This window comes from Corvus kubaryi, unplaced genomic scaffold (assembly GCF_017639235.1).
Source record: "Corvus kubaryi isolate FWS band 111438036 unplaced genomic scaffold, C.kubaryi_AGA036_p1.0 37308, whole genome shotgun sequence".
Lineage (NCBI taxonomy): Eukaryota > Metazoa > Chordata > Aves > Passeriformes > Corvidae > Corvus > Corvus kubaryi.
In genome coordinates, this window is record NW_024581096.1 from 12,659,321 (window position 1) to 12,687,010 (window position 27,690).

The following is a 27,690-nucleotide window of genomic DNA, read 5'->3' on the forward strand; positions in this document are numbered from 1 at the left end:
CAAAACAAAGTATGTTTTGTGTGCATTGCCCAAAAACAGTGAGCTGAGATGCAGTGGGCCAGACATTGTATTCCAGCTGGAGGTTTGGAGTGCTTTGAGATGTTCCATGCCATCAGCTTTTTTTCTGGTGCCCTTGTTGACAAACCAAGGTAAACACACAATGGAGAAAGCAAATAAAAGGGAACTCTCTCAGAGCTTGTGCCCAAGCTTAGCCATTTTAAACAGAAGCAGGTCATAAATGAGCAGCTAAACTGTGGATTTTTCACTTGGATCAACATTGCTGCTACCTCTTTCGGGCTGCATTTTTGGAAGTGCACAGTTTATATGTTGGCTTCCAAATCTGGCACGTGGCTTGCTTTGAGAATCCCAGTGGGAGCTGCTGGTGGGATCCTCTTATCAACTCCTTTCTCTGATGATACTTGGAGCCATCCCTACTTCACAGGTTGATACTGCCAGATCTGTTCCTTTTTCCAGTGCTGGACTATGCCATCCAAACAACCTGAGTGAAGACCTGGGCTTTTGCTGTTGATTGTATGTTTTCAGGCAAACTGCAGCGCAAAATTGAACATTGTATTGGTTAGTACTCTTCAAATGAAAATTTTGCAGTTTTCTGCTCACCTTACCTACAAACAGTAGTGACCAAAGTTTGTTAAGCCATTTTTCTTGTGTTTCTCTGGGAGCCAAGCAGCCAATTAAGAGAATATTTGAACTTGCAAAATACAGGGAATTCACTTGATAGTATTTACCATTTTTTATTTGTCAGATATCTTTTTGCACAGTAATGATGAGTACCTAAATTTGGACCCTTGGTGGTTCCTATCTTGTGAGAAACCCTGATCCCTCTGGAAATACAGCCCTTACAAGGATCTTTATTTGTGGTGTACAAAACTGTGGGAGTCTTTTGAAAACCTTAGCCATAGGAGTTCAGCTCTGCCACAGATTGCTGCAGTTTCTTTCTTTTCCAGAACCTTTGCCAGACACTCTGGTGCTCGGTGAAAGGCTCCTGCCGCTCCAAACTGGATGCAGCTGCGGATGGCACTCGGTGTGGAGAAAACAAGGTGACTGAGCCACGCTGTTTGCATGCTGTGCTGCCTGCCAAAGGGCAGAGAGGAACCATGAGTAGCTCTGCCATTGTTCAGTGTGAGAGAGGGTCATCCTGTGATATCTCCATTTGCATTTCCACTTAAGTGTTCAACCCTCATGAGCTAAAATAACAAATAATTCACAGGAACATTTTCCCTGCGATAATGATCTGAAGCTCTTTCTGCTTTCTCTTGTCTCCTCAGTGGTGCTTCTCTGGTGAGTGCATTACAGTAGGGAAGACTCCCGAAGCAATCCATGGCGAATGGGGCGTTTGGTCATCCTGGTCCCATTGCACAAGGACATGTGGGGCAGGAGTTCAAAGCGCAGAGAGGCCGTGTGATAGTCCAGAGTAAGCTGAGTGCAATGTCTTTCCCTACCTTTTGTTAAAGATTTTTGAGGTTCTTAGGACATTGGAAGCTCTCATGTGTGAGACTGTTACCAGCAGGTGCCACATCAACACATGTCACAGATACTGACACCTCTGTTCCCAGTTAGGCATACCTGTGTGAAATTCAGCTGGATCATCTTTTAAAGTAGTCATCTTGTTCTTTATTCCTTACCGTCCACAGAGCTTATTTCAACATAAAAGAAAAAAAAGCCCCATACTTAATGTGTAAGTTTTGCAGAAGTTGTATAAATATTGCTTTATTGATACTGCACTGATTAAATAAATGTCCTCAAAAAGCAGGTGAGAACAGTTTCTAGCAATCTGATCCTGAGGACTCACCTGTCATGTTTTGTTCTAGTCATCAGCTTGAGGCGCATGAGTTGTCAGGTACAGAACATGAAAGGCAGAATTCCCTAGTACATATCTGAGTTCATGAAGACTCTACATGTCATTTTCACAAATCACTAACAGGGTGCCTAACAACAGGAATCATCTGTCTTTTCAGAGAGAACTGTCAAGTGCCCTGGAAAGTATGGGATTTCAGAGCAGTCCATTTGATAGGTTAATTTGTTGTGAGCTCAGCCAGGTAGTGCCAGGCACTTCTTTGGGATACAGGAGTTGTCTGGATTTCTGTACTTCATACTGACATGTTTGAGTACTTAAACATGGGAACAATATCTTTACCCTGTCAAGGATTCAGAGTCACCTTGTTATGCCACTGGGACCTGAAATACGTTGTTCTTTTAAAACTACCCACAGACTCATGTCCAAGTGTCAATGTTCCTTTTCTAGACCCCAGTTTGGAGGAGACTACTGCACTGGAGAAAGGAAACGCTATCGCATGTGTAACATCAGCCCCTGTTGCGAAGACTTGCCAACCTTCCGTCAGATGCAGTGCAGTGAGTTTGATACAGTTCCCTACCAGAACGAGTTCTACCACTGGGTTCCTGTTTATAACACAGGTATGAAGCTACAAAATTTTTTAGTATCTTGTATAAAAAGTCAAAGTTATATGCCTATGAGAAACCTCTGTGAGGGCAAGTCACTGAATTGAAAGTTTTCTAATGAGTTAGAGAGAAAAATCTGGTGTGTCTTTGTAAGCTGGTGTGCCTTTTGTGTGTACAAAAAGGCAGTGCTTCTTCTCTACAGGTAGATATTTTTTCAGAGCTCTGGTGATAATGGCTGTGATCGTAACTAGTTCCTGAAAAGATATTGCACTAAGAAAAGCATGTTGAGGTCCTGTCTGTACTAATTGTTCGGGATAGATCTAAACCATCTTTTCCAAAGTCAACCACAGAACAAGTAGTAGAGTAGTGTGGTGTAGAGCTGTGTCTTTGGGCCTGCAGGCATCACCACATCCAGTAAGCAGAGCTGTTCCACTGCACAAATATGGCTTTGCTACTTCTAAGCTCAGATCTGCATGGTAGGTGTGCTTGGCCTTACAGTGAAGAAGTAACATCTCAACAGGTTCAGTATCATGCTGCCCTGTATTGTAGAGGCACAGTCAATGACTCTGCTTTATAACTTGCTTTGGAAGAGCTAGTTAGTAAATACATGGGTAATCGTTATTACCGTGCAGTTTGATTCCTGGTTTGTGCATAAATGTAAGGTGTAGATTATCCAGTAGAATCACAGAATTGTTAGGGTCGGAAGGGATCTCTGGAGATCATTCAGTCCAACCCCCCTGGCCAAGGCAAGGGCACCTGGAGCATGGGGGGCACAGGAACATGTCCAGGTGCAGTTTGAATGTCTCCAGAGAGAGAGACTCCCTGGGCAGCTGTTCCAGCGCTCTGCCACCCTCTACATAAAAAAGTTCTTCCACCTGTTGAGGTGGGACTTTCTGTGTTTTGGTTTATGGCCATTGCTCCTTGTTCTGTTGCTGGGCACCACTGAAAAAAGTCTGGTACTATCTCCTTGGCACTGACTTTGAGATATTTATATGCATTGATGCGACCCATTCTCAATCTGCTCTTCTCTAGACTAAACAGGCCCAGCCCCCACAGTCTTTTCTCCTAACAGAGATACTCTAGACCCTTAGTCATCTTTGTGGCCATTGATGGACCCTCTCCAGTAGCTCCTTCCTTTTCTTATACTGAGGAACCCAGAACTGAACACAGCACTCCAGGTGTGGCCTCACCAGGGCTGAGGACAGGTAGAAGGATCACCTCCCTCAGCCTGCTGGCCAAACTCTTCCTGATGCACCCCAGGAGTCCATTGGCCCTCCTGGCTGCCAGGGAACACTGCCGGGTCTTGGGCAACCTGTCATCCACCAAAACTCCCAGGTCCTTCTCAGCAGAGCTGCTCTGCAGCAGGTCAGACCCCAGCCTGTGCTGGTGCTTGGGGTTATTCCTCCCCAGGTACAGGACCCTACACTTGCCCTTTTTGAACCCCATTGAGTTGCTCCCTGCCCAACTCTCCCCCCTATCAAGGTCCCATTGAATGGCAGCACAGCCTTTAGGTTGATCGGCCACCCCCCATCACAGTTCCGTAACATCAGCAAACTTGCTAGCAATGTATTTTTTAATGAAAAAATAAGACAGCTAAAGTAGGGAAGATCAGGATTAAACTTTTATTTGCCAACAGTATTTTTCAGCATGTTAATTGCTTTTTCAGTTACTGGCAGTTCTGAATTGGTTTCCTGTATTTCAGCTAGTGTTTCCATTTCATCTAACAAATACACCATTGAAGATGAACCTAGAGCAGGCAGACTTCCAGTAAAATTTCTGATGAAACAAAATATGGTTGATAGGGATTTTTTTGGAAGAAATCCCAGTAAAGCCATGACAAATGCTAACAGCCTAACACTTAGGCCAAAACCAAACTCATGAAACATTTTCTGCAGTCATCTGTCATTGAAATGAAGATTCCAGACCTCTGTTACTCAGGGTGTACTACTGCAGGGTACAGTGTTCGTTCTGTTCATGTTCTCTCTGTGACACTGTAACAGAACAGGTAGTTCTGCATGTGCATTTGTTACAGAAGGTCTGTTTTCAAAGGACATTGAGAATCGTGAGTCAAATGCTTCCTGCACACTGGAAGGCAGGGCTGTGCTCTGTCCATGCTGTATTTCAAATAGAACTGTTTGGAACTGTACAGACAAACCACTTCTATTTATAACACTGTGCTGCTGAGCCTGATATATTTCATCTGGGAGATAATTTGCAAAATCCTTCAAATACCAAGGAAATCTTTTTTTTCTGTGGCTTGAAAACTTTTTGACTGTTTTCACCCATTTTCTGAGCAGAATTTCAGCATTGATTTCCATGTCTTCCCCATGACCTTGGAGGCCTTTAACATTTTCACTTTCATCCTTACATTCCACTAACAGCATTTGAAGTGTTTTCTTGCTGCTAAACTCTTAACTTAAACTGCCTTCCTCAGATAGACGGGCTCTCCTGGTAACACTGAAATAAGCAGGGAGTTGGCCAAATCCTGTGCTGATTCTTCATGTGACATCATTGTATGACTGAGGGTGGGTGGCTCTCACAGGCACACTTATTCCAGTTTTGTCCAGCCATCATTACCTGAAATACATCTGAGTTTTCCTCCCATCTCAGTTTCAAATATTCTTTCACCTTCTATCAGTGGTTAAAGGTGTCCTGGGCAAAATACCTGCAAATAAGGCCATGAAACAGAGCTGCCTTTGAGAGATACAGCAGTTTGAGCCTTCCTTGTATGTGTTTGTCCAAACAAACCAAGACTTTAAACAAAAACAAACCAACAGCCTCTTGTAATCCCCCCACAAAAATGAGCCGGTGTTTCAGGGCTCTGGAGACTTACTCACAGTGTCCTCCATATGTACACCAACTTTTGTCAGTGTATTCCCTTACTTTCTCTCTTAACTTGTGCAACCCAATTTCAAGGGCTTTTCACAGCATTCTGTTACTACGTTGTCTTGCTGCCAAGAAGGCTTTGGCATTTGTAGTGGGTTAATCCTGCCTGGGTACCAGGTGCCCACCAAAGCTGCCCTGTACCTCCCTTCCTCAGCTGGATAAGGGAGAGAGAGTGTAACAAAAGGCTCATGGGTCAAGGGCATAAGGGCAGGGAGAGATCACTCACTGATTACCATCATGGGCAAGACAGACTGGACTTGGGGAAATGAATTTCATTTATTAGAAATTAAATCAGAGCGGAGGAGTCCCAGGAGACAGTATTCCTTGGACCTCTCCAACATGCGTCCTTCCCGTGGGCTGCAATTCTTCCTGAACTGCTCCAGTGTGGATCCTTCCCACAGGCTGCAATCCTTCAGGAACAGGCTGCTCCAGCATGGATCCCTGATCCATGGGTCCTGTCAGGAGCCTGCTCCAGCACAGGCTTCCCATGGGGTCACAGCCTCCTTTGATGGCATGCCCCTGCTCCAGTGTGGGGTCCTTCCCGGGCTGCAGGTGGATCTCTGGTTCCCCATGGATCTCCAAGGGCTGCAGGGGCACAGCTGCCTCACCATGGGCTGCACCAGGGGCTGCACCAGGGGCTGCAGGGCAATCTCTGCTCCTGCACCTGGAGAGCTCCTGCCCCTCCTTCACTGACCTTGTGTCTGCAGAGCTGTTCCTCTCACACATTCTCACTCCTCTCTTCCAGTTGCAGTTGTGCAGTTTTTTTCCTTTCTTAAATACATTATCCCAGAGGTGCTGCCACTATCATTGGTGGTTTGGTCTTCACGAGCAGCAGGTCCTTCTTGGATCCTTCTGGCATTGGCTCTGTCAGTCATGGGGGAGGCTTCTGGCAGCTCCTCACAGAGCTGTAGCCCCCTGCTACCAAAACCAGGCCACGCAAAAACCAGTACATCTCTTGTTTTAGTATCAGGCATTTTTCATCCTCTCATGCTGTGCTTGGGATGTAAAGGGAAAAGAAAACATAGTGAAGCTTTCCCAAACCCTGAGTGCACATAAAGTCTTTGTGTGGAAGTGTCTAGCTGAGCAGATGAATTCCTGAGCTAGACATTTTATAGTATTTTAGACATTCTGTGTTCCTTCATCCCACTAAAAAAACTGGTAGATTATCTGGATGGTCACAATTCTCTCTTCTAACTTAAATTTCATCGCTTACATAAAGCAGTTATAGTAAATGTCACATAACTAAAAAGTCTTTTCTGTTGTGTAAATTGTAACTTCACAAGAGAACAAAGACTTTTGTGAATAGCTTGTGATTTAATGCAACAAGCATTTTTAACAAGCAGTTTCACAGAAAAGCAGTAAGTGACATCTTGCTGTTACCTAGCCTACCTATGTTTGAGGTTTCAGTTGAGAATTTTCTTGTTTAAATGACTTTGTGCCTGTTGGGGAACTTGCATAGTCCTGTTATGGAATTGCTCTGGACCTCAGACACCAATGTGCTCAAGCTGGAGCATCAGAGTACCCCAGGGAATCTTAAAATGATGGAGACTTCCAAGTTCAAGGGTGATAAACCATCCAGCAGCCTGAGCAGGATATTTTCTGAGTTTTTCTCATGACCCAGGCCCCTATTTTGACAGTTTGGTCCAACTTCAGTACTCATCCACTTCTCATTCCATCAGACTGACGCCATGTTTATTTATTTCATACCATTTGACAAATTCCATTTGTATGAATCTGATAGCTTCTCAGGGCTTAACTTCCATCTATAAGTCCTACATTAAATAATATCATTACCTTTATTTTCTGTGTCAGTGCCAGGATTATTTAGAGTACTGCCAGATAAGAGGTTGTGTTGTTAAAAATGTTCTAAATTTCATCTTTCTTCCAAAATATTTCTGTGCATCAAATATGTTCTGGTACAGTCACAGGGGCTGAGCAAACAGCATGAAATAATGTTTCTGCTGCCCATCTTTCAAAATTAAACTTTGTTTTGGAGCTCCAGGCTTGGTTAAACGGATAAGTAGCTTCAACTCAGCTTTTTTTCTTGTTTTGCCTGTTTGGTAATTGTCTTTCCTAATTTTCTTTGTTTGGGATTTCCTCAGCCAATTTTGAGTTCTCACAGAGGGTTTGAAGAGAAGGGGCCCACCTCTTTTCTTCCTTGTGAAGTTAGGAAAGATACTGAAGCCTTATCTTCTTCTGACAGACACGTTAATCACATCCTTCTTAGTCAGGTTAAGCTGGATCCTTCCTGCATGTGAACTCATGGGAGTCCGCTGTGAGATAAACAAATTTAAATTGGGAAGGAAATATGTTCCTTTCTACTTATCTTCATGTTGTTCTGTTTACACTTGGTGAATCTGAACTTTTTAATAATATAGACAGGGGAAAAGAATCACATGCTGCCCAAATGTTAGGATTTTTAGTCAGCTTTGCTGGTTTGCTTTCTCACTCCCATTTTGATTACAGATAAGTCACTGGGCCATTATGGGAGCTCTGTGGCTTGAAATTCCACTACATATGTGTTTCTTCAATATATTAGGGGATTGATCATGTCTCTGGTCAAATCAGCAGCAGGTGTAAGATGTGGACACCATGTAAAAAAACAGATTGTAATTTTTCTAGGCAGCTGAGTGTTGGTGGCACCTAGCTAAAATCTTATGTCCAGCTAGGAGCAAGGCACTGGCAGAAGGATGCAGCCAAACTGAAGGAGGTTTACAGGAGGAAGTCAAAATGTCACTGAGAGGGACTTTCTAAAAGGGCTAGTAGAGATAGGACAGAGGGAATGGCTTTAAACTGACATAGGGCAGGTTTAGATTAGATAAAAGGAAGAAGACCTTCACTGTGAGAGTGGTGAGGCCTGGTTGCCCAGAGAGGCTGTGGCAGCCCCATCCCTGGAAGTGCTCAAGACCAGGTTGGATGGGGCTTTGAGCACTGTGGTCTAATGGAAGATGGCAGGGGGGTTGGATAATCCTTAAGATTTCTCCCAATCCAAAACATGATTCTGTGATTAGAAAAACACAGGTTGAGAAAAGCAGGTTTGGCTCTAGAACAGAAGGAAAGGAGTGAGTTAAATGCCAGCTACTGAAGGGAACATTTAAAGGAGTGTTTAGCACATGTACCCCATAGCTGGTAGAGATATAGAGTTATTACTGAGTCCTCACAGATTGGATCTAGTATTTCATGCATATGCTGGACTGCAGGAATTTGTGTATATTTTGGCTTAAAAGTTAAAAAGATGACAGCCTTTTTGTTGAAGCCTCATCATGAATTAGTCAAATTTACTGAAGTAACTGAAACTGAACAAGCTCCTTTAATGAGCTCCTTCTGAGCAACCCGAGTGCTCCTATTCATCTGAGTTAAGTCTTTTTAGATTTTCAGGTCTGAAATAAGAAAAAAGGCTGAACTCAATGCCAGTCTTCCACCATTTTAGGAAATGTATTTGTTTTCCTTGGGTGTGAGTTTGCTATCTGTTCTGTGTTTAAAGTATTAGACTTCTGGAGGACATTGGTTGATTCTGATACAGTTTATTTACAGTCCTAGAAAAAGAGAGCCAAGATCCCTGAGCTCAACCATAGTAAATAATAATGATAGATGGATAAATAAATAATTTTAGATAGTGGATGCCAAATACAGTGCTAGTATAATTTCCTCAGTGGTGGCCTAACCTTTCTGCAGATGAAAAATCAAATAAACATCAGATAGGATTGAATCTTGGGTGAAGAAATAAAGTACCCTATCATTTCCAGAGGGGCTCCATAGAAAAAATGTAGAAAGAAAAGCAGTAAAATTTTGTAGGTAGGATCTAATTTTAGATCAGTTAACACAATCAGGAAAAACAGGAAAGCTTTCATACATAGAAAGCATTAACAAGTCTAAAAGTTCATGTGGTTTTTGGATTTTTTTTTAATTTTGACTTAGCAAGGGAGTTATTTTTCTTTACAAACTGATTCTTAGTTATATATTTACAGCATCATAGTTATGCCAGAAGTATGTCAGCATTGTCTGCTTCTTCTTGTTCAGTTATTTCTGAAATGAAATTGCTTGTTATGTCAACACACAACTAGGAGGGGGTACAGATATCAAACTTCAGTGCTACGTATTTCATTAGAAACAGTGCAAAAGCTGAAATGGCTTTCTGGAGAATCTGTGTCTATTGGGGCAATTCTGAGCAGGTAACAGAGTACATGGAATTGTAGGATTCTCCTTGTCATAAAGGTATTGTGCTTTGTATATAAAAATGCTGCATTGAGAAAGTAGGCAAGGTGAAGCAAAATTTAGAGCACTAAAGTAATCCATTTAATCACATGGCTAGAAAAAGAGTTCTGCAGACAGAAGTAAAATCACTTGTATCACTTATCATGACAGCTCTTATCAAAACAACTGATGGATATTATGGCTGCCAGCTTCCACAGAGGGACTGAGGGCTGGTGAGGATTAGAAACTTTATGTTCTTGCCTGAAAATCTTTTGTAGCTTCATCTCCATTGATATTCTTGAGCACAACTCACATCACCTTGAATTCCACCAGTTGTATAACCATGGTCCATACATGTCCTCTGGGTCTCATCACTGTTCCACTTTATGAAGGTATTTTTGTTTGAGAAGCCAGAAGCAAAACATTGGTGACAGACCTAGGATGCCGTTTTACCTCTACTGACAAGAGGGAAAAAAAAGAACTTTGAGGGGAGGAGCTGCAATCACCTCTGTGCCTTGTGTGTTGTTGTGTACAAACCAGAGTAATGAGAGCAAATTTTCCTTCTTCAAAGGGATAAATCCTTTAGTCAGAAATTGATTAGTTTATTTGCATTACCAGAAGTTTGTATTTCTCTTGTTACCAAAAATTTCTTTAAACACAGTTCTTTCTATGACACAAACAAAGCCAACAAAGGAGGAAGAGAAGATAAATTCATCAACCAGGATGTGGATGGCTTATAGTTACCCTGCATCCCTCTGAGACCAAGGGAGTGGCTTCTGTCAGTGCTGTCAGGCACAGGATAAAACTTTCACTCAGCATCAGCACCTCCACAGCACAAAGGGAGATAGTTTTAAAATTATTCAGTAATGGTGCCTTGAAGTCCCTACTGACTGGTGGGTTTAAGGCCCACTGCTTTTCTCAGCAAAGCTTTTCAGGTTGCTGAGCATGAACAAGTTGTTTTAGTGCTGGGTGAGATTGGGGTCTTTGAATAGATCAAAACCTAAAGACAGGTCCCCTGTTGCTGTTCTTCATCAATATGATAGTGGATGATTTTTAATTCAGTCAGATATTTCTGGTTCTGCTGGAGAATTTCTAGAGAGTGATAAAAAGGCAGGGATTATATCTGTCTTTGCTTTGACCCTCATTGCAGTTCTCACTCACTTCCATGCACACAGTTTATTTATCAGACTTGTGTCCTTTGTCTCTCTGATGTCTCAGTTTCAAAATTTCCCATTCCCAAAGGCCAGTGTCTGTGAGACAGGGAGGTATGTGTTTGGCTCTTTGTACTCCATAGATGGAATAGACTTAGGCCCTAATCCATCAAAGAAAATATTGTTTTAGAGGCCACTGGTTGCTCTTGCTCCAGCTTTTCCCTGTTGCTTCTATGGGACATCTGTCTGAGAATAGCCTGAGTCTGTCAGACTCGCAATATTATCCCTATTTCATAAGTTGTCAAGCAGGAAAAAAAAGAATGTTTGAAATTATTTATTAAGTGCCAACAGGTAGATGAAAATGATTAACTATACAGAAGAGCTGACTGCTCTCTGAGAGAGGCTGACAGGAGTAATGAAAAGTTTAAATTATCTCTGAAATTACTCAGTCACTAGCTGATGGAAAACTTTCTTGTCAGCATCCTTGGCAATCCTAGCCCTTCACTAATGACAGCTGGATTTGCTGGTTTCCCATCCCTTTTTCTGTCACAGCCGATGGCCTCCTTACTCCCTCACTCAGCAGTGGATGCTGATGTAGCTGTAACAGAGAGCACGCAGGTGTGAGGGGACCAGCATCCAGCTGCTTCCTACAAATCCACAAATGCTACTTATCATGCCTGTCTCACCCTGGCTCTGCTCAATTCCTCTAATTCTGCCAGTTCTGTCAAATGCTAAGGAAAGTGAGCAAATGGTTCAGTAAAGACCCTGTGCATTGCACTTCAGTGTACTGCTGGAGTATTGTCTGAGTGAGTGTCCTTGTTTTCCTTTCAGCAAACCCCTGTGAGCTCCACTGTCGCCCAATAGATGGCCATTTTTCAGAGAAGATGCTTGATGCAGTCACTGATGGTACTCCTTGCTTTGAAGGAAGGCACAGCCGAGATATCTGTATTAATGGCATGTGTAAGGTATTGGGTATGTTTGCATGTTTCTTTCTCTACAATTTAATTTTAAAAAGTTATGAGAAAGTGCTTAACCTTTTTTTATGTAGTATCAAGGCAAAATACTCAATTTTACCACATTTTTATAGCAAGTTTATAGCAAAAGCTTTCCATAAACATAAGAGTAATTTCCACCCTTTTTAATGAATCTAGTTGTCTGCTGATTACTTTTGATACCTCTTAAGTCCTCTGGATTTTCCCCATTATTTTAAAATATCAGCTCAAGAAAGTCTGTTTCTGATGAGATATTTTCACGAAGGACTGTAGCTTTAGGGTTTTAATTGGTGTCGCCACTGTCTGTGGGGTTTTTTATGAAAAGGCAGTTCAACAATACACATGTATCAGTTCTGAGCTGTCTTGTAATAGGATCAGACTTTGCAGCTGAGGGCAGTAAAAATTATTTTAGTTTACAACATTGAATTGAATAATCTTGTACAATGAGGTAATGGGCAAACACAGCATATATGGCTCAATGATGTTCTGTGTGTTGAAGAGTGAATATTATGGTTTCTGCATATTTTGTGTGTTGGTAGCAGGTTTCCAGGATGATGTGAGTGTCTTTATGGCATTTGAAGGAGTGTTCTGTAAATGCTGTGACCTCCACAGTCTTAGCATTGCTTTTAGTCAATTTCTTGTAAAAAAAATTAATACTTTCCTTGTAGGGTATATATTTACATCTGTGGTTTATTTCTTCAAATTGAGGCTTTGTGTCCTGTACCCCCTTGAAGCCTGATAGCTTTTTTGCTTTTAGCATCTTTGGAAACAAAAACAGGACTTGGTGACTTGTAGAAACTACATTAGCTTATCCAATTAGGGGTTGTATGTCCCAAGCCTTTTAATCATATAAATACAACTAGAAGGGATTTCAAGAAGTTGTCTGTTTCATCCCTTTACAAATTATATTCTTTTTTGTCATTTTTCATATTCTTCTCTTAAAGACTTCCAGTGATGGAAACTTCACACTTTTAATAGGTGATAGGCACACCCTCTTTTTAAACTTTTTATTTTAGTAGAATGACAGTGCCTCATAGAGCAGTAATAAAAGATGTGTTTTAAGCTTTCCTTGCAAGACTTGCCTTTATGAAAGGGAGTTACCAAGACCCTGCTCAAGTTCCCAGTGAAGAGATCCTGCTTAACTTTGCTGAGAACCAGGATGGACCTTTGAACTATGATGGTGGAAGACCTGATTTGGCTTTGAACAGTTCAAGCCAGAATGAATCATATTTTTAGCATATTGAAAGATATAGTAGATATTGCACAACGTAGCAGTGCTTTTGACCTCCACTTAGAAGAGACCAATTACTAAGCTCAGAATGGCTGTCCTTGTGAAATGTTCATTTTCTGATTTCCAGCCCAACTGGATTGGGATCACTATGATTAATTTTAGTTTCCGTATGCTTACTCTATTGAAACCTTGCCTGTGACAGTTCAGATTTATACCTATTTTAGAGATAGCAAAACTCAATATGAATTGAGAGATCAGAGGGGGAAGGGAAGCTAATCTAATTGCAGTTTGTAGAGCCTGGATATACTTCAGCATTAACAATTCTGTGGACTCAGAGCATTTCTGAGAAATTCCCTTCAAGGTGCTGGTTTTGTCAGTGTTTCACATGGTGGCTGCTGCTTCGCATCTCCTGACAAACAGATTCAGTTGGAGTCAGGATGACGGAATGAACAATACAGCCATGCAAAATGAGACCAAATGATGCATAGGTAACCCTAATAGCTCACAGTATTGGAAGATAGCATGCTTTTAGCTGAAGTAGGTACCCAGAATAACACCTGAGGAGAAGCTTTTTCATATATCGTCATCTAACTCATTAGTATTTGAGTCCAGCTAGCTAAACACAATAGGTACATTACAGGTCATGGAGAATAAATCTGGAAATGTGTTTAATATAATTAGTCTGGTCCATTATTCTCATAGTTTGATTGCAACATGTTGCTAATGATATGGAAAAGGCATTCACGAATGTTAATCTATTAAACTGTTCTGGTTTTCAGAACTGTGTCTCACAAGAGCACATTTGTCCTGAGTACTAAAATAACACTTCACTTTGGTCTGAAACTGAGAAAAAAATTAAATTAGTAAAGTATTAGATCCACTGTCTATATTGCTCACATGTGATTGGTGTGTAGAGTAGCTATTTTTTATCAAGCGAGTTCAGAGTTTTCCTACTGGGTATGTCAAAACAAGATAGATAGATCCAATAAAGAACTTCATCTTCTAAATTAATCTGATTTCAGTCCGATTTTGCAGTTGGTCATGAATTTGTTCAGAGCAATCAGAGAAATTGGTCTTACTTTGATGGCTAAATGTGGTTTGAGATGCTTCATTTTAGCTACCTGAGGTGTACTGGATACTTTCCTAGCTGGCCTGACAAAGCCACAATGTGCATCTTCATGTGAGGAGTAAGCACAAGACAGACCGTTGATTCATTTGATCCTTTTAATTTATCCAATATCTTCTACTTTTTTAGAAGTGCTGCCTATGCCTTCGTGCTGAAGGAAAGCTTACAGTGTGGTGTTGTTAGCATGGTATTCCTTTAGAACTTGTCAATTCAAAGACAAGCTAAAATTGTTAACTCATTTGAAGGCCTGGCCTATAAAATAGCTGAGTCCTCTCTCAAAGTTGACCTTACACAGAAGAAGAGTTCTGTCTGGAGATCTGAAAAGACCTATCAGTAACTTAATCTCAAATCAACAAGCTGTACTATGACTAGTTTGTTTTTTAATTGTATTCCTCAGCACTCATTTTTCAATTGTCACTTTTCCCCTTCTATTTAGAAAATCTTTAAAGCACATAGCCTGTCTTTCTGAGCTTAAATTATACATCACAAATGCATTCTTAATTCTTATTAGGTGAGTCAGCTGCTCCCCCAGTGTTAATGAGTGAAGATACTGCCACCAGAGTATGTTTAGCACTGATACGTACATAACATACATTTTTGATATGTACAAGCCATCACATCATCTAAAAGTGAAGCCTAATGCAGGGTGTGGTGCTTGAGGCACCAACTCTGGCGTGCCCCAGGTCAGAGACAGCCCAGCTGCGTTACTTCTGTGCGTCGCAGAAGCGACTTCGGCATCAGGAAAAGAGCTGCTGGCTGAGCTGGCTAGCTGGCTTCTTTGCAGAGGGAAACACGGCAGGAGCCGATGGTATCGGCTCACATTAGCTCGGAGACAAAGGAAGAGAGAGGCTGTTCTGGTCTGGCTTCTAACAGGTTTATTGTGAGAAGTTTCGCAACCCGAACAAGCTCGGAAGGGATGGAATGCAATGGGACCCCTCCCCCAGGCTTGTCCTCAGTTTTACAGGGAATTTGAAAACCCTGGTGAAAGGGGAAAACAACCAATGAGTTACAAGCCAGGGGGAGGATACAATTTAACAAGAACCACTGGGGGAAACTGAGGGGCAGGAGTTATAACAAAGAACCAGTGAACAACCAAGTAACCGAGAATTTTCCCAAACCGGGGGAGGCGGCTTGGACCCGGGGGGGGGGGATGCAGTTTAGGCTTCTGAGCCGCCCCATGACCCACCCTCTGAGTCTGCCTTTTTGGGAAACTTGATCCAGGGGATGGGCTGGGATTGATTGGCATCACGCTGCCCCAGCCCCACAGTGGGCTGGGTCACACCAACAGAAGCCTTACATGTTCTTTGCGCTGGAGTGTGCAGATGCTGAGGATGGATCTGGCATCTCTGATGTTTCTAGCAACCTTTTGTCTCCTGTAAAGAATTTTGATACGCTTAACCGACCTTCAGTCATGCAGAGTTGTGACCTGCTCTCTGTGGTAATTCACAGTTGTTATGCTGAGAGACTAACATTGCACTGGAAAATTACACAGCTGTGTAGTTCTAGGTAGGGAACCATTTTCTTCCCTTGCTGAAAAGCAGATTACGCAGCTTGGATTTTTATGTATTTCTGTGTATGGATTTTTAGCTTTACGGCTTCTCACTATGGTTCAGCTTCCTCCTCCCACTGCTACTGCAACAGGACATTGATTCAGACTCATTACAAGATAAATTACAAGATAAATTACTGACATCAGGACACATTTCTCTCCATTCAAGGCAATGTCATGGCCAACAAGAAGTGAACATTATTTCTTTATCTGAAGACTAAGTGGGGGAGACAAATGGGAGGAAGACCTTAAAGTTCTATGTAGCATTCACATAATGGATATTCAGGCAGTACATCCAGGCCATACCCTTCAGTGACAGCAAGAATTTTTTGTATCTGCCCCCCACTGCCAATCTGACAGAAAAGCCTCTCCCTCTGGAAATGGAAAAAGGTCAATATCTCTGGCTGTTTTCCCTTTAGGCACTGAGCAGCAGGAAATAAATTGTTTCTCCTTCCTTTAATGCAGCGAGGCAGTTCAGGTCATTACATCTGCCTCTGCAGTGTGTGCTGTGACCAGAAACAAAGCTGGTCTCAGCTGTGTCAGAAAAAGGCTGTTGGTGAGTGGGGCAATAGCAAAAGGCTGCAGGGAGGGATGCTAACTTGTGTTGCCCATGCTGTTGCACACAGCAGTTCCTATAACACAGCATGGTTCCCTGGCAGAGAGTGCACAAGGATGTGTCTGTGTAAAAAAATCAGAGCCTAATTACTGCTGATATTCTTTCCTGTTTTATAACCTGCATTAATCTCCAGATCCTCTTTAACAGCTCTTTGTCAGAAACTCATCATAGAGTCATAGCATGGTTCAGGTTGGAATGGACCTTAAATATCATCTAGTTCTGGACTGCAAGTGAACACTGATGTGTCGTGTTGACCTTCTGGAGAGTTTGAGGCATGTTTAGAAAATACGGCAAGAGTGTCCACAAGAATAAAAATAAAAAAGGAAAGCAAGTAGAAAGAGGAATGAAGCATCTTGAAATTATTCCAAAAATAATACGCTATTCACTGGAGTGATAAAGGAAAATATGGTCTGGAAATTAAAGTTCATGGAAATATATTTAGAGTAAATGAATGCTGTTTATTCTGACACATGAGAATATTACTTTGTGATGGTTTTTAATGGCTCTGTAAGATGAGGCCCTGCTGTTAGATATGAAGGTCATGACAGCACCACCAACAGCCCGGAGCTGGGGAATAAAACAAAGGCTTTATTTACTGTCGCACAGTAAATTGTTTGCCTCATTCTTGGGTATTCCAGAACCCCAAGGATGAATAGAAATACTGCATGTATAGGTAAGGCTGATGTCTGATCAGATACAAACTGTTTCAAATATCAGAAGAACACTGAAATACACTGCTGTTATTGTTGGACGGGACAAAGGGATTCCCTTCATATCACAGAGATGTTATATTTTGATGCCACAGACCTGTTGCTAAAGGAAATGCATGGTCAAGTGGGAGAGATCTGAGCTGATTGTGACCGAGCTGATGGAGTAGAGCCCATGCAGAAGCATGGACTGGCACCCCAAAGGCAGGGAAGTGATGATACTGTGGTGCTTCCATCTCAGTAAGAATCAGGGCTGCAGCAGTTTGGAACTAATTAGTTAAACCTTCGGGGATTTTCACACTACGCAGTACTTGGAAGGGAAGTATGCTCAGTGATGTTAATGTCAAAGTATCTGACTGTGTGAACTAGATAAATTAATTCTGTGTGCAGCTTCTCAAACAAGAATGCACAGCAAATAAAGATGGACAGAAACCTTTTCAAAACCACGAGTGTTCTGTAGTCATTAATCATATTGTCTAATAGCAAAGCATGAAGCACAAGGGTTCCTTCTTCAGACTTCCCCACCTTTCTGTTCATGTTCATAGTATAGAAAATAAACTTAAACTTCCACGACTCTCCAGATTGTCTGATTATTTCTCTGGTCTAATAATAAACCAGATAACTATGACTTCACTGTTTGCAGATGATTAACAGATGTAGTAATAGTACAGTAGATGTACTGCAGAATGCATCACTTTGAGAAAACAGCAACACTCCAGCCTCTTTAAATTATTAGGAAGTGTTAAACATAAACTCCAGTGCATCTGTAGACAACAGGTGAAGAGACAGAGCTGGACTCCTGACAAGATAAAGAAGCATCCTGTTCATGTAGCAGTGGCATCTGTGTATTCTGAATAGTTGATTAAATCCATCCTTGGTCAAATAGCTGCATACTTGGGGGCAAAAAGTTACCTTCCTAATACATCCTTATCTCTGTAACATTCTGTACTGCTCATAAATTTGGTCCTTGGTGCCAGGATCTGTCTTTGTGCAAGACATTACGAAACTTTTCATTTTTTGAAAGTGGCCTTCACTGAAAGGAGGGGGAAGCTAAGACTGCTGCAGAACCTTTTGACATGGCCATGACTTTTCAGGGCTGGTATGAAAGGTGCTAGGTGTGTATTGGCATTAAGTGATGGATGAGTCTTTTTTTTGAATCTTCTTTACAGTGATGCAGTTTGCCACCATCTGTAGCTTGAGGCCTTTCCTTGCTTCTGTTTTTCATGGTTTTTCTAATTGTTCATTAAATCACTGACACTTAGACAAAAAGTGTTTCTTAAGCTGAAAATGATAGAAAAATACTGAAGAATGCAGGAGCCTGTATACCTAGGTTAGTCTCATAGATGGATTTTCCTGTCAGAAGCTTGCAGAAGATTACAGTAGCTGATGTATTGAAGGTAAAATAAGATCAACATCAAAAGAGGTAATACCCAGATTTTCATACATCAAGAGGGTGTCAGAGAAGTTGGCAGGTATAGCACCTGAAAGCTTATTTTGAGAAAAATCAGCTAAGAAAACCTTTACATGCTACCAGACTTCTGGCTATTCATCTACATCACAGACCTCCAGGTGTCTTAGATACTATTAACAGCCACTGAATGCTGGATGTTAGGTTGTGTTCTGCAACCTTGCTTGTTTTTGAGGAGAGGCTGGAAAGAAATCCCAAAACCAAATGAAAATTGTGTTGAAATTTAAAGACATTAGAGCACAGAATTTTTGGGTTGGGAAAGGATGAAGTTTTTTCCTGACTCAGTATGAATAAACTTTTCTCTCTCCCTGTAGCAAGCATGTACTGGAAAATCGGTCTTTACTAGAACTTGATGCACTTGACTCACTTTATCCTGACCCATGCTCCTGTGCTGGCAAGCTGAAGAACCATTGATACAAAACTTCATGCCTGCTGAAGAGTTTTTCTTTGCTAGGGGGGTTTGACTGTAGTAGAGGTTCTGTGTTGTCAGATGGCCACAAAAAGCTGGCAGAGATTTCAGTTCTGTTACTGCATTGTGTTCCTGGGAACCTGTGGATAGCTCTGTGACGTAAGAAAGCAGACACAAATCCTGGATGTTGGGGCCAGTCCCAGATACTGAGGCCATTTGGGTGGCACATTTCCATCTCAAGTGACTGGTCACTACTGTGTTTTTTGTGACATGGTAATGGTTATTGCTTGTTAGTTTGTTTTTCACCTTGGTGTAATACACTATACAGGAGCTACACTACTCCCCTTCTTAGAAGTGCAAGAATTTGTTGTGGACACCACATTTACTCCAACACTGTTTTTCCTTCTAGGCTGTTGGCTGTGATTATGAGATAAATTCCAACGCAACAGAAGACCAGTGTGGAGTTTGCCTGGGAGACGGCTCTGCTTGTCGTACAGTGAAGATGATGTTTAATCAAAGTGAAGGATTTGGTAATACAGGTTCTTCTTTTAAATTCTTCCGTTGATGAAGTCATTTCTCTATGTAAAAATGACTAAAGTGTTTCTCGTTGAAAACTGAGTGATCATCTGCGTGGGAAGTTGTAAACGGGTGTTTCAGTGAATCATGCTTCTGCCAGAAAGAAATGCCTGCTCTGTGCTTTTTAAGTACACCTTGTCTTATAAAAATTGTTAGAGACCCAACAGGTCCTGTGCAAGTTATGCAGTTAACAATAAAATCCAAAATAGCAAATGCATTTACAAAGTGAATGTAATTTGCCATCTTGAAAAATCTGGACCTAATCTCTGTAAAGTAGAAAGCACCAAGAAAGTTCTGGAGTGAGCATCTTGGGGATTCATTTCTAAGCGTCATAAAGAGGAGAAGAGTCCCTGCAGGGCTGAAGTGGTCTGAATAAGCGATTGGAGGACTGAGCCCGTCTTCACTGATGGTAGCGAGACATTCAGGCTTTAAGTTGACTTGTGTGGGATGAATGGGAGCTAGAGAGTCTGGAAGCAGGAGTGGGAGACTAAAACTGAGTAAGAAATATGGTGGTGAGCTGGAGGTGAAGAGGCAGCTAGGATGAACAGCTTTCAATGGAAAACCAGGGCAGGAGGGGGAGAGGTGAGAAGATGAGGCACTGGAGAGTATGCTTGGAGTACGGTCTGCAGCTAAAGAAAGAGGCTGATGCAGAGATGAGAAGTCTCAAGATCAGTAACTGGTACCATTGTAGTGAAGAGGGGGAAACTGCAGTGAGTGCCTTTGGCTGACTTCTGGATTTGTGGGGTTTTTCAAATAAAATAGTTCTGCCTTGCACAAGTATGATTTGTGCTACTAACTTAGGGCTAGTTTGACCAGATTTTCCAAAGTTTGGGGTAAAAGCTTCTTTAATATTTCAGGGTTTTTTTCTGTACTTGAGTTTGCTTTCCTTCTCTCTGTGTCCCAAAGGTGAACTGTGAAGACGACTGCAATCCTGCAGCAGTGCAGGTTTCATATGTATGTGAGACTTTCAAAAGAAAATCTGGAGCTCCCTCTCTTCCAATACAACAGTAATCCTTCAGCCTCTGATCTTTTGTTTCTGCAAATCTGAAATTCACTCTGCCTTTGACTGTGTGTGAGCTTTCCAAGGCTAAAGATGTGAACTTTATTTTTGAAAAACAATTTTACATAAAAAGTCCAGTATTGTAACTTATGGGAGGATAAGTACCTTTTATTTAAATTCATTTTGTGCTTTATATTTACTTAGGTTTTCCTTGCCACAAGATTCAGTCAGTCTTACTGACAGATACTGCTGAGGGATACTGAGTGTTAAGTAAAATTATTTCAATGTTTTCTTTAGATTCATTAAAAAATGTATTGATTCTGGAGATTCTCTCCCTTCTATAGACATTGACTCCATTGCAGACAAAAAGAAGGAAAAATGTAAGGAAGGGCAGAGATTGGTGGTCTCTTCGTGACAATGTGTGGATTTCACCGATGTGCACAGGTGTTCAACTGGGAATAGGCAAAAGGCTTTGTTCAGGATATCTGTCTTCTTTTTGTGTCTGACAGATGTGTTGTCAGTGGTTTGTCAGATTTTATAGCAGAGTGGCTGCTGAACAGTTTATGTAAACATAAAGACTTCAGACTCAGGATATAAATTCAGCATAGGTAACAAAACTGTATCAAAGCATGCTGCCAGTCACCAGCAAAGAAGATTTGAAACGTTTTTCTATGTTCAGTGTCATAGAAAAAATACAAAGCCAAAGCTAATATATTCTGATTTAAATCTTTGTTCAGAACCTCAGTCCAGCAAGGCCCTTCTTGGTCAAGTGCTGCAGCACTGTGTATTGTCTGTGCAAGTTGACTCAGTTGCCATGTCTAACTAATGAAATGCTAGGAAATAGTTTTAATAATTCAGCCTTTCACTGCAGGGCAGGGTGATCAGTTTTACCTGAAGAAGATGTCTTTGTAGAAGTCTTAGAAATCTTACTGCCTCATGGTCAGAAGGAAAAGTTTTGAAATCTGTATTATTACTTGCATTTCCCTTAAAATTCTTTGTTTTTTTCATGGATGCAAAATAGGAACAGTGATTCAGGGGCATCCAAGAGAGTCACAGAAATGACAGCATCATCTTTGTAATGGCTGCTCTTGGAGTTTCATGGTGGAAAACAAACCAGAGGTCTCATGGGAACACATTGTCTCAGCTGTTGACACTATTATTACCCCCCTTGTTTTCAAGGGGTTTGTTTGAAAATCATTGAAGTTGCTTCAGCTGAACTTTGGTGGCAGAAAGGTTGCTGCATGAGCAGGGCATGGAAAAGCAAGAAGGTCAAGCCTGGGCAAAGAAGTCATGGTAGTGTCTGGAACCTGGCATAGAGGAAAGTTGTGCCTCAGGAATCTGTATTTTTAAGAGAGGCTTGCAGATAAAACAGGCTGGAGAGTAGGAAAGTGAACTGTTGTGACAAGGAGATCTGGTCATCATTTGATCTGCAGTGCTGTGCTAATGGCCTGAGTAAAATTACTCTTTTCTCACAGAAGTGGGAAAAGAGAAACAAGTTCTTTAGTCCTTGTAGAGCTGTGCATACAACAAGGGTTTCGTGTTGGGAGCATATAGATTTAATTTTAATTCAAAAGGGAAGGATTAATAGCATCTGAGAGTTGCCAATTCACAGGTGTGCAGAAGCACCCACAATAGGGTTGCTTCAGGATTTAATGAGCCCAGTGTGTAGGTAAGACAGCTGACATTTTGACTGTTACTGAATCTGGGATCTCTAGATCCTTATCAAATGAAACCCCATAACCAGGAACAATTACATAAACACCCCTCACTGGATTTTTAAACAAAAATGTATTATGTTGAGGGACAAACTCAAAAGCTTGCTGGTCATTTGCTTTCCTTTCAAAATCAGATAATGTTTATTGGGAATCAGCAAGAGGCTCTGGGAAATCAGGAAGTAATTTAGCTGGTGAGGAGGGCCAGGGAGAAGGCAATGTGATACACAGACCAAATGGTAACATCCCTTACCAGACAGTTGCAATACATTTAAAATAAGGTTTATGAGCAGCAGCAGGTGATTCAGACAAAAATAACTATGCAAAATCTTGAAGGGATATATAGATTTTTGTGTTGCAACAAAACAAAAATTGTTTTATTGTTCTTATGCTTTGTGTTTTGAATAAATGTTATTCTAATTACATCAGAAAAAACCCCAACCCAACCCTACTGTAAAAGGACATAAGCATCGCAAAGCCAAGCTGTCAGGATGTGACATAATTAAGATTTTCCATGCCGTGTTAATTTGTCCTGGTTGTAAGTATGCCTTCTAATCAAGACTTTAGTTACATAATCACACACTGTGTTCATAATATGTCTTCTCTGCACTGAATGAATAGAGCATTTGGTAGAATCATTAGACGTGGTTACTTACAATAGACCTAGACCACTGATTTCCTGAATAATAGAAGTCATTCAGTGAGCTTCCAGATTTTGTTACTTCATTCACTTAAAAAAACCTGAAATGTTTGAATTTCCACAGTCAGTCTGTGAGACTTGAGAAAGGTAACATTCAGAAAACACTCCTTCTTAAACATCGATCACTGGAAATCCATATATGGAATTATATATTATCAGCGTAATTAGGAAAGACCTGAAGCAGACAGATTCTGTTTTGTACTCTAAGCAGCATATGACATTTTAACCAGTATTTATTACACCACAAGAGAGCTGCAAATAAAATTCAGATGTTAAAGACTCTCGGGCACTTATTTAGAACAGCAGGTTGTTGTACAGCACATAAATATTTCTGGTAGGTGAAGAACATTGATACTGAAGATTGCTTAGCATGCCCAGTGTGGTTTATCTCACTCATGTGAGTGAGTAATCAAAGGTGATAAGCTCATTTCACAAGAAAGGTGAACAGGATGTGAGTCTCAGAATTTAATTCATGACCTCGGTAGTGTGTGATGAGAACTGAGGAACTCATATTCCAGTCCTGAAATAAACCAGCACAAAATGCAGCTCACACTCCCAGTGTACCAGCATGTAGAAATGTCATCCATCTAATTTCTAGAGCTCAGCTAGGGGCAATAACAAGAAAGCTAACTGAGTTTCTGTTCAAGGATCTGTGTGAACTTCCTGTTTTTACAGTCCAGTAGCAACAACAATAGCAGTTTCCTGTAAGGTGAGAAGCACAGAGCCTGATGTCACATATTGCTTGTTATGTGAACAAATTTCTGTAATAGGTGCTCTAGATTAATTCTTAACACACAGACCATACATCTCTTAACAGGTGAAGAGCTCTTGAACTTTGTTATCAAAATCAGTAGTTTATGAAAATGTGTTCAATTTATAGTAGTAATTTGAGGCATTTGAGTAACATTCATTTATTTTTTTGTAAGGCAAGCAGTCACAGAGAAGTTAAATGCCTTAAGAGAAGGTACGTGGAATTCTGTGCATACCTGTACATTGGGTACAGATGAAAACATTCTTTGCAAATCAAAAAAACCTTTCCCACAACAGACTGCTAACTTGCTGGAACTCCCTGGCATTTCTCCAGATTGCAGCATTCCAGAGCCTTGGATATGGTTATGGGAATGTTGATTCTCATCTGTGCAGTGGATTTCTCCTGGTACAGCTCTGAAAGTCATTCACCTCTGCATCCCTTCTCAATGCCTAAATGCTGGCATTGCCTAAACACTATTCCCCAGCTGACAGTAGAAACCCTGACGTGGAAAGTCACACTACTAGCAAACTGAAATACAAGCTCTGTGATAGCACATTTGTATATATTTTCAAGCATAGCTGATTGATGTTTTAATCATCTTAGAAATAAGTAGAATGCAGTGACATTTCTGTTGTTCACCTCCATGAATTTTTCGTGTCTCTTAGGATATGTTGATATTGGGCTAATTCCAAAAGGTGCGAGGGGAATCAAAGTCATGGAAGTTGCAGAATCAGGAAATTTCCTTGCTGTGCGAAGCAAAGACCCAGAAAAGTACTACCTGAATGGAGGCTTCATCATCCAGTGGAATGGCGAATACAAAGTGGCAGGCACAATATTTCAGTACGACAGAATAGGGGATCTAGAAAATTTGACTGCTCCAGGACCCACCAATGAATCAATATGGATTCAGGTAAGCAGAAGATCACAAGAAGAACCTGCTCATTTGGATGGCAGCAGAATGTGCTGGGGTTCTGAAACTGAGGCTGGGAAAATATATAATGTTGGTGTACAAACCACTATTAATGTGCTGTCTTGAAAAAAATAGTTGAGCTGTTTTGGAGAGAATTAAGCACCTTGCTTGAGGGTTGTTCATCCTGCCTAAAAATATATCCTGTATCATACTCATATTTTTTAAAGAGTGTCACTAGGACAGGGATCCTGTCACCTATAGTTGGTCAGTCCTCTGCCCAAACTTTCTTGTCTCTTGTACCAAATTTGACCATCACATGGCTGTGATGTGACCCGGATCCAGATGAAAAATAAGTTGTCACAAAAGGGGAGCTGATGTCAGGCTGTGAACAGTGAGAGCTAGGGAAAGCTGACCGCAGTGACAGCTTGCATGGAGCAAGAATAGCTTATGGTAAGTGAAACTGATCCATATAATGTCTGCAGAGGCTGTTTTCTTTTGTTTCTTTATAGATTCTAACTTAAACATAACCAGCTTCTGTCAGTCTTGAAAAAATAACTAGGAATTGGCCCTTTGGTCTTTGAAAGTATCTCTCATGGCTTGTTTGCCTGTATATCCACCATGCAATTAAAAGAAGTATTAGGGGTGTGATGGGAGACCACTTTCACACTTTGAATGTCTCATGAGAAGACAAAACTAATGAGTGCTCAGTCTTCACTTTTAGTACAATTGAGAAGAAAAGTTAATTGCTGAAGTCTTTTATCCCTTGATGATGTTTACTTTCTTCCTCTGAGGTAAATTTCTTGAGTGCCTCTTCTTGGTTGGAATTTTTCTTCTTAATTCAGAAACACTGAAAAATAATATCAAAGCAGTGTCTGAATAGCATCTGTAATTTTCTGACTTAATGGTTGTTTTGTAACAGCTATTTCAGAAGGTAGGAAAATTATAATTTGTAATGGGGATAGACAATAACTCTTAATCAGCAGCACAGGGATGCTTTGGCTGGATTTTGGATTATCTTTTATAGTCAATAGGATACCAATTACGGTGACCCATTTATTCCCCCCTGCGTTTGCAGAAGTGCATGGTAAACAACTGTGTCTTTGAAAGATTCATGTATGCCACTGTCAACATAGAAGTGGAAATTCTGCAAGTCTGCTACTCTGAACTGGTACCAGACTCCAAAATGGGCAGGTTTAATTCTTCCAGTTTCACACTTTGAAAGCTTTTGGCCAGTAGATTATTAATCAAAAAAGTAATAAACCCCACTCTTTCCAGCTACTTTTTCAAGAAACTAACCCTGGAATTGAGTATGAATACACTGTACGTAAAGAAGAAAGCAATGAGAATGAGATTGGAGAGCCAGAGTATTTCTGGCAGTATGGAGAGTGGACAGCCTGCAGTGTTACCTGTGGAAGAGGTAATTCCTCACTTCCTTTTTCTCTTACTGTTTGTCTTCATTACAGACATAGTCCTCAAAGAGGTAATGTTCTTTAATCTGCATTTGGTGGGAAATTGGATCACATGGTTTCAAAAATAATGTGAGAAATAACTTGTTTACTTTGAGGGTGACAGGGCACTGGAACAGGTTTCCCAGAGAGGTTGTGGAGTCTCCTTCTCTGCAGACATTCAAAATCTGCCTGGTTATGATCCTGTGCAGCTTGCACCAGATGACCCTGCTTTAGCAGGGGGGTTGGACTAGGTGATCTCCAGAGGTCCCTTCCAACTCCAGCCATGCTGTGATTCTGTGAATAATGTATTTTGACTTCAAAATAAAATGGTTTAAAATTGTTTAAGTCAAATAGGTTTCTAAAACACCTGCCCTCAAATTCTCAGCTTCTGTGAACCAAAATAAGAAGGTACGGTGTTCTTTCCTTCATAATTTGTTGTCAATACTGTTCATCATAGCCTTACTTTCCAGCAATACAAATTTATGACCTACTATTGGTTCCCTATTAAGTCTTTTCAATATATTAACTACAAAAAATATCCTTCATTTCTGTCTTGCCTTGACAAGTAACAACTCTTTTTGTGCATTGCTCAATAATTATTTTATTTAAATTAGTCTTGAGAACTTCCATGTCTTTACCAGTTTGGCAATGGCTTGGCTACCACTGCAGTTACATTGTAGTTCTGTGCCACACATTAAAACAGACAAGCAGAATGATGACGATGAAGTAGGCTTTAACAACAGGTCTAGAAGCTTGCTTCTGGTAACTCACACAAAATGCCAGCTGGAGAACTTCCTCTGAAGTAGCGAACATCAATGAGATAAAGTTAATATTTGTCGTAAACCAACAATAAGAATAAAGAGTCTGAAGGTTTCTTTACAATAGTAATTTTTTTTTTTATCCATCTATTGTGGGAATAATTTTGAAACTGTGAGGAAAAGGTTGTATATGAAGGCAATTCTGAACTTGGGGGAAAGGAACTGTAGCCTTCTGTCTGAATTAGCTCTTGAGTTTCACAGGACAGTAAAAGAATTCTGGAGATATGACCATAACCTTATTCTTTGACCATCCATATGATAACTGTACGGAAGAGTAGAAGATCACTGTTACAACCAGACCAGTAATACGAGAAAGGCCTTTTCTAATGCTAGAGTTTTGTTAGTGGGTTTTGATAATTACTGCATTTTTAACTGCTTTGCAGAAGGAAAGAAAAAGGAAAAACAAGTGTTGTAACAAATCCACTTGTGATTCTAGAAGTAATGGTGATTGTGGGAGTAACAGCTTTTAAACCTCTCCTGTCAAGGAAGACACTAAAATAATACATCTTCAGTGGTTTGGACAAAGGGCATTGTATGACCTAAAGTTTAGAAGATTAAAAGAACTTGTAGAAGTGTCGTGTAAAATATCCCATCCCAATAACATTCGCATCTTATTTGAAAAATATCTTTATATACATAAAATCAACATATTATAGAGAGTGTGTTCATTCATATATATGTATGCTTCAGTAGATAGATGATGTGATTTCTTTTTCTGGATTTTTTTTGAGAAGAGTCTCTCAGCACAAAACACTGTGTGCCTTCTGGTTAGCAGAAGAACACCCACCATTTTCTTTCAATAGGTGCACAAAACAAGTGTTTTGCTTAATTGTGCGCTGTAAGTTTTAGTTCTGATACCTACCTAGTTGTGAGTTGTGTTTAATGTAAAAATTGTTATCATAAAATAAAGGGAGAGAAGCGGAATGTGTTGGTACACTGTTTATTATGCTGTTTTGAGGTTCTTTTTACATCAGCTGCAGTATTCCCAGAACTGTTTCTCACTAGGTAAATTGTAGCCCTGTGTACTC

The 27,690-nt window shown here is 40.8% G+C and overlaps 1 protein-coding gene across 2 annotated transcripts in view; it reads left to right on the plus strand.

The window, feature by feature from the left end:
- ADAMTS12 (ADAM metallopeptidase with thrombospondin type 1 motif 12) overlaps positions 1 to 27,690 on the plus strand; it is a 158,999-nt gene that overhangs the window by 96,958 nt on the left and 34,351 nt on the right. For both annotated transcript variants that reach the window (XM_042028551.1, XM_042028550.1), the window contains exons 10-16: positions 966 to 1,058; positions 1,287 to 1,432; positions 2,264 to 2,433; positions 11,481 to 11,614; positions 19,157 to 19,277; positions 24,152 to 24,396; positions 25,672 to 25,813. In XM_042028551.1, the coding sequence (XP_041884485.1) occupies positions 966 to 1,058; positions 1,287 to 1,432; positions 2,264 to 2,433; positions 11,481 to 11,614; positions 19,157 to 19,277; positions 24,152 to 24,396; positions 25,672 to 25,813 (1,051 nt within the window). The remainder of the gene's footprint in view (positions 1 to 965; positions 1,059 to 1,286; positions 1,433 to 2,263; positions 2,434 to 11,480; positions 11,615 to 19,156; positions 19,278 to 24,151; positions 24,397 to 25,671; positions 25,814 to 27,690) is intronic.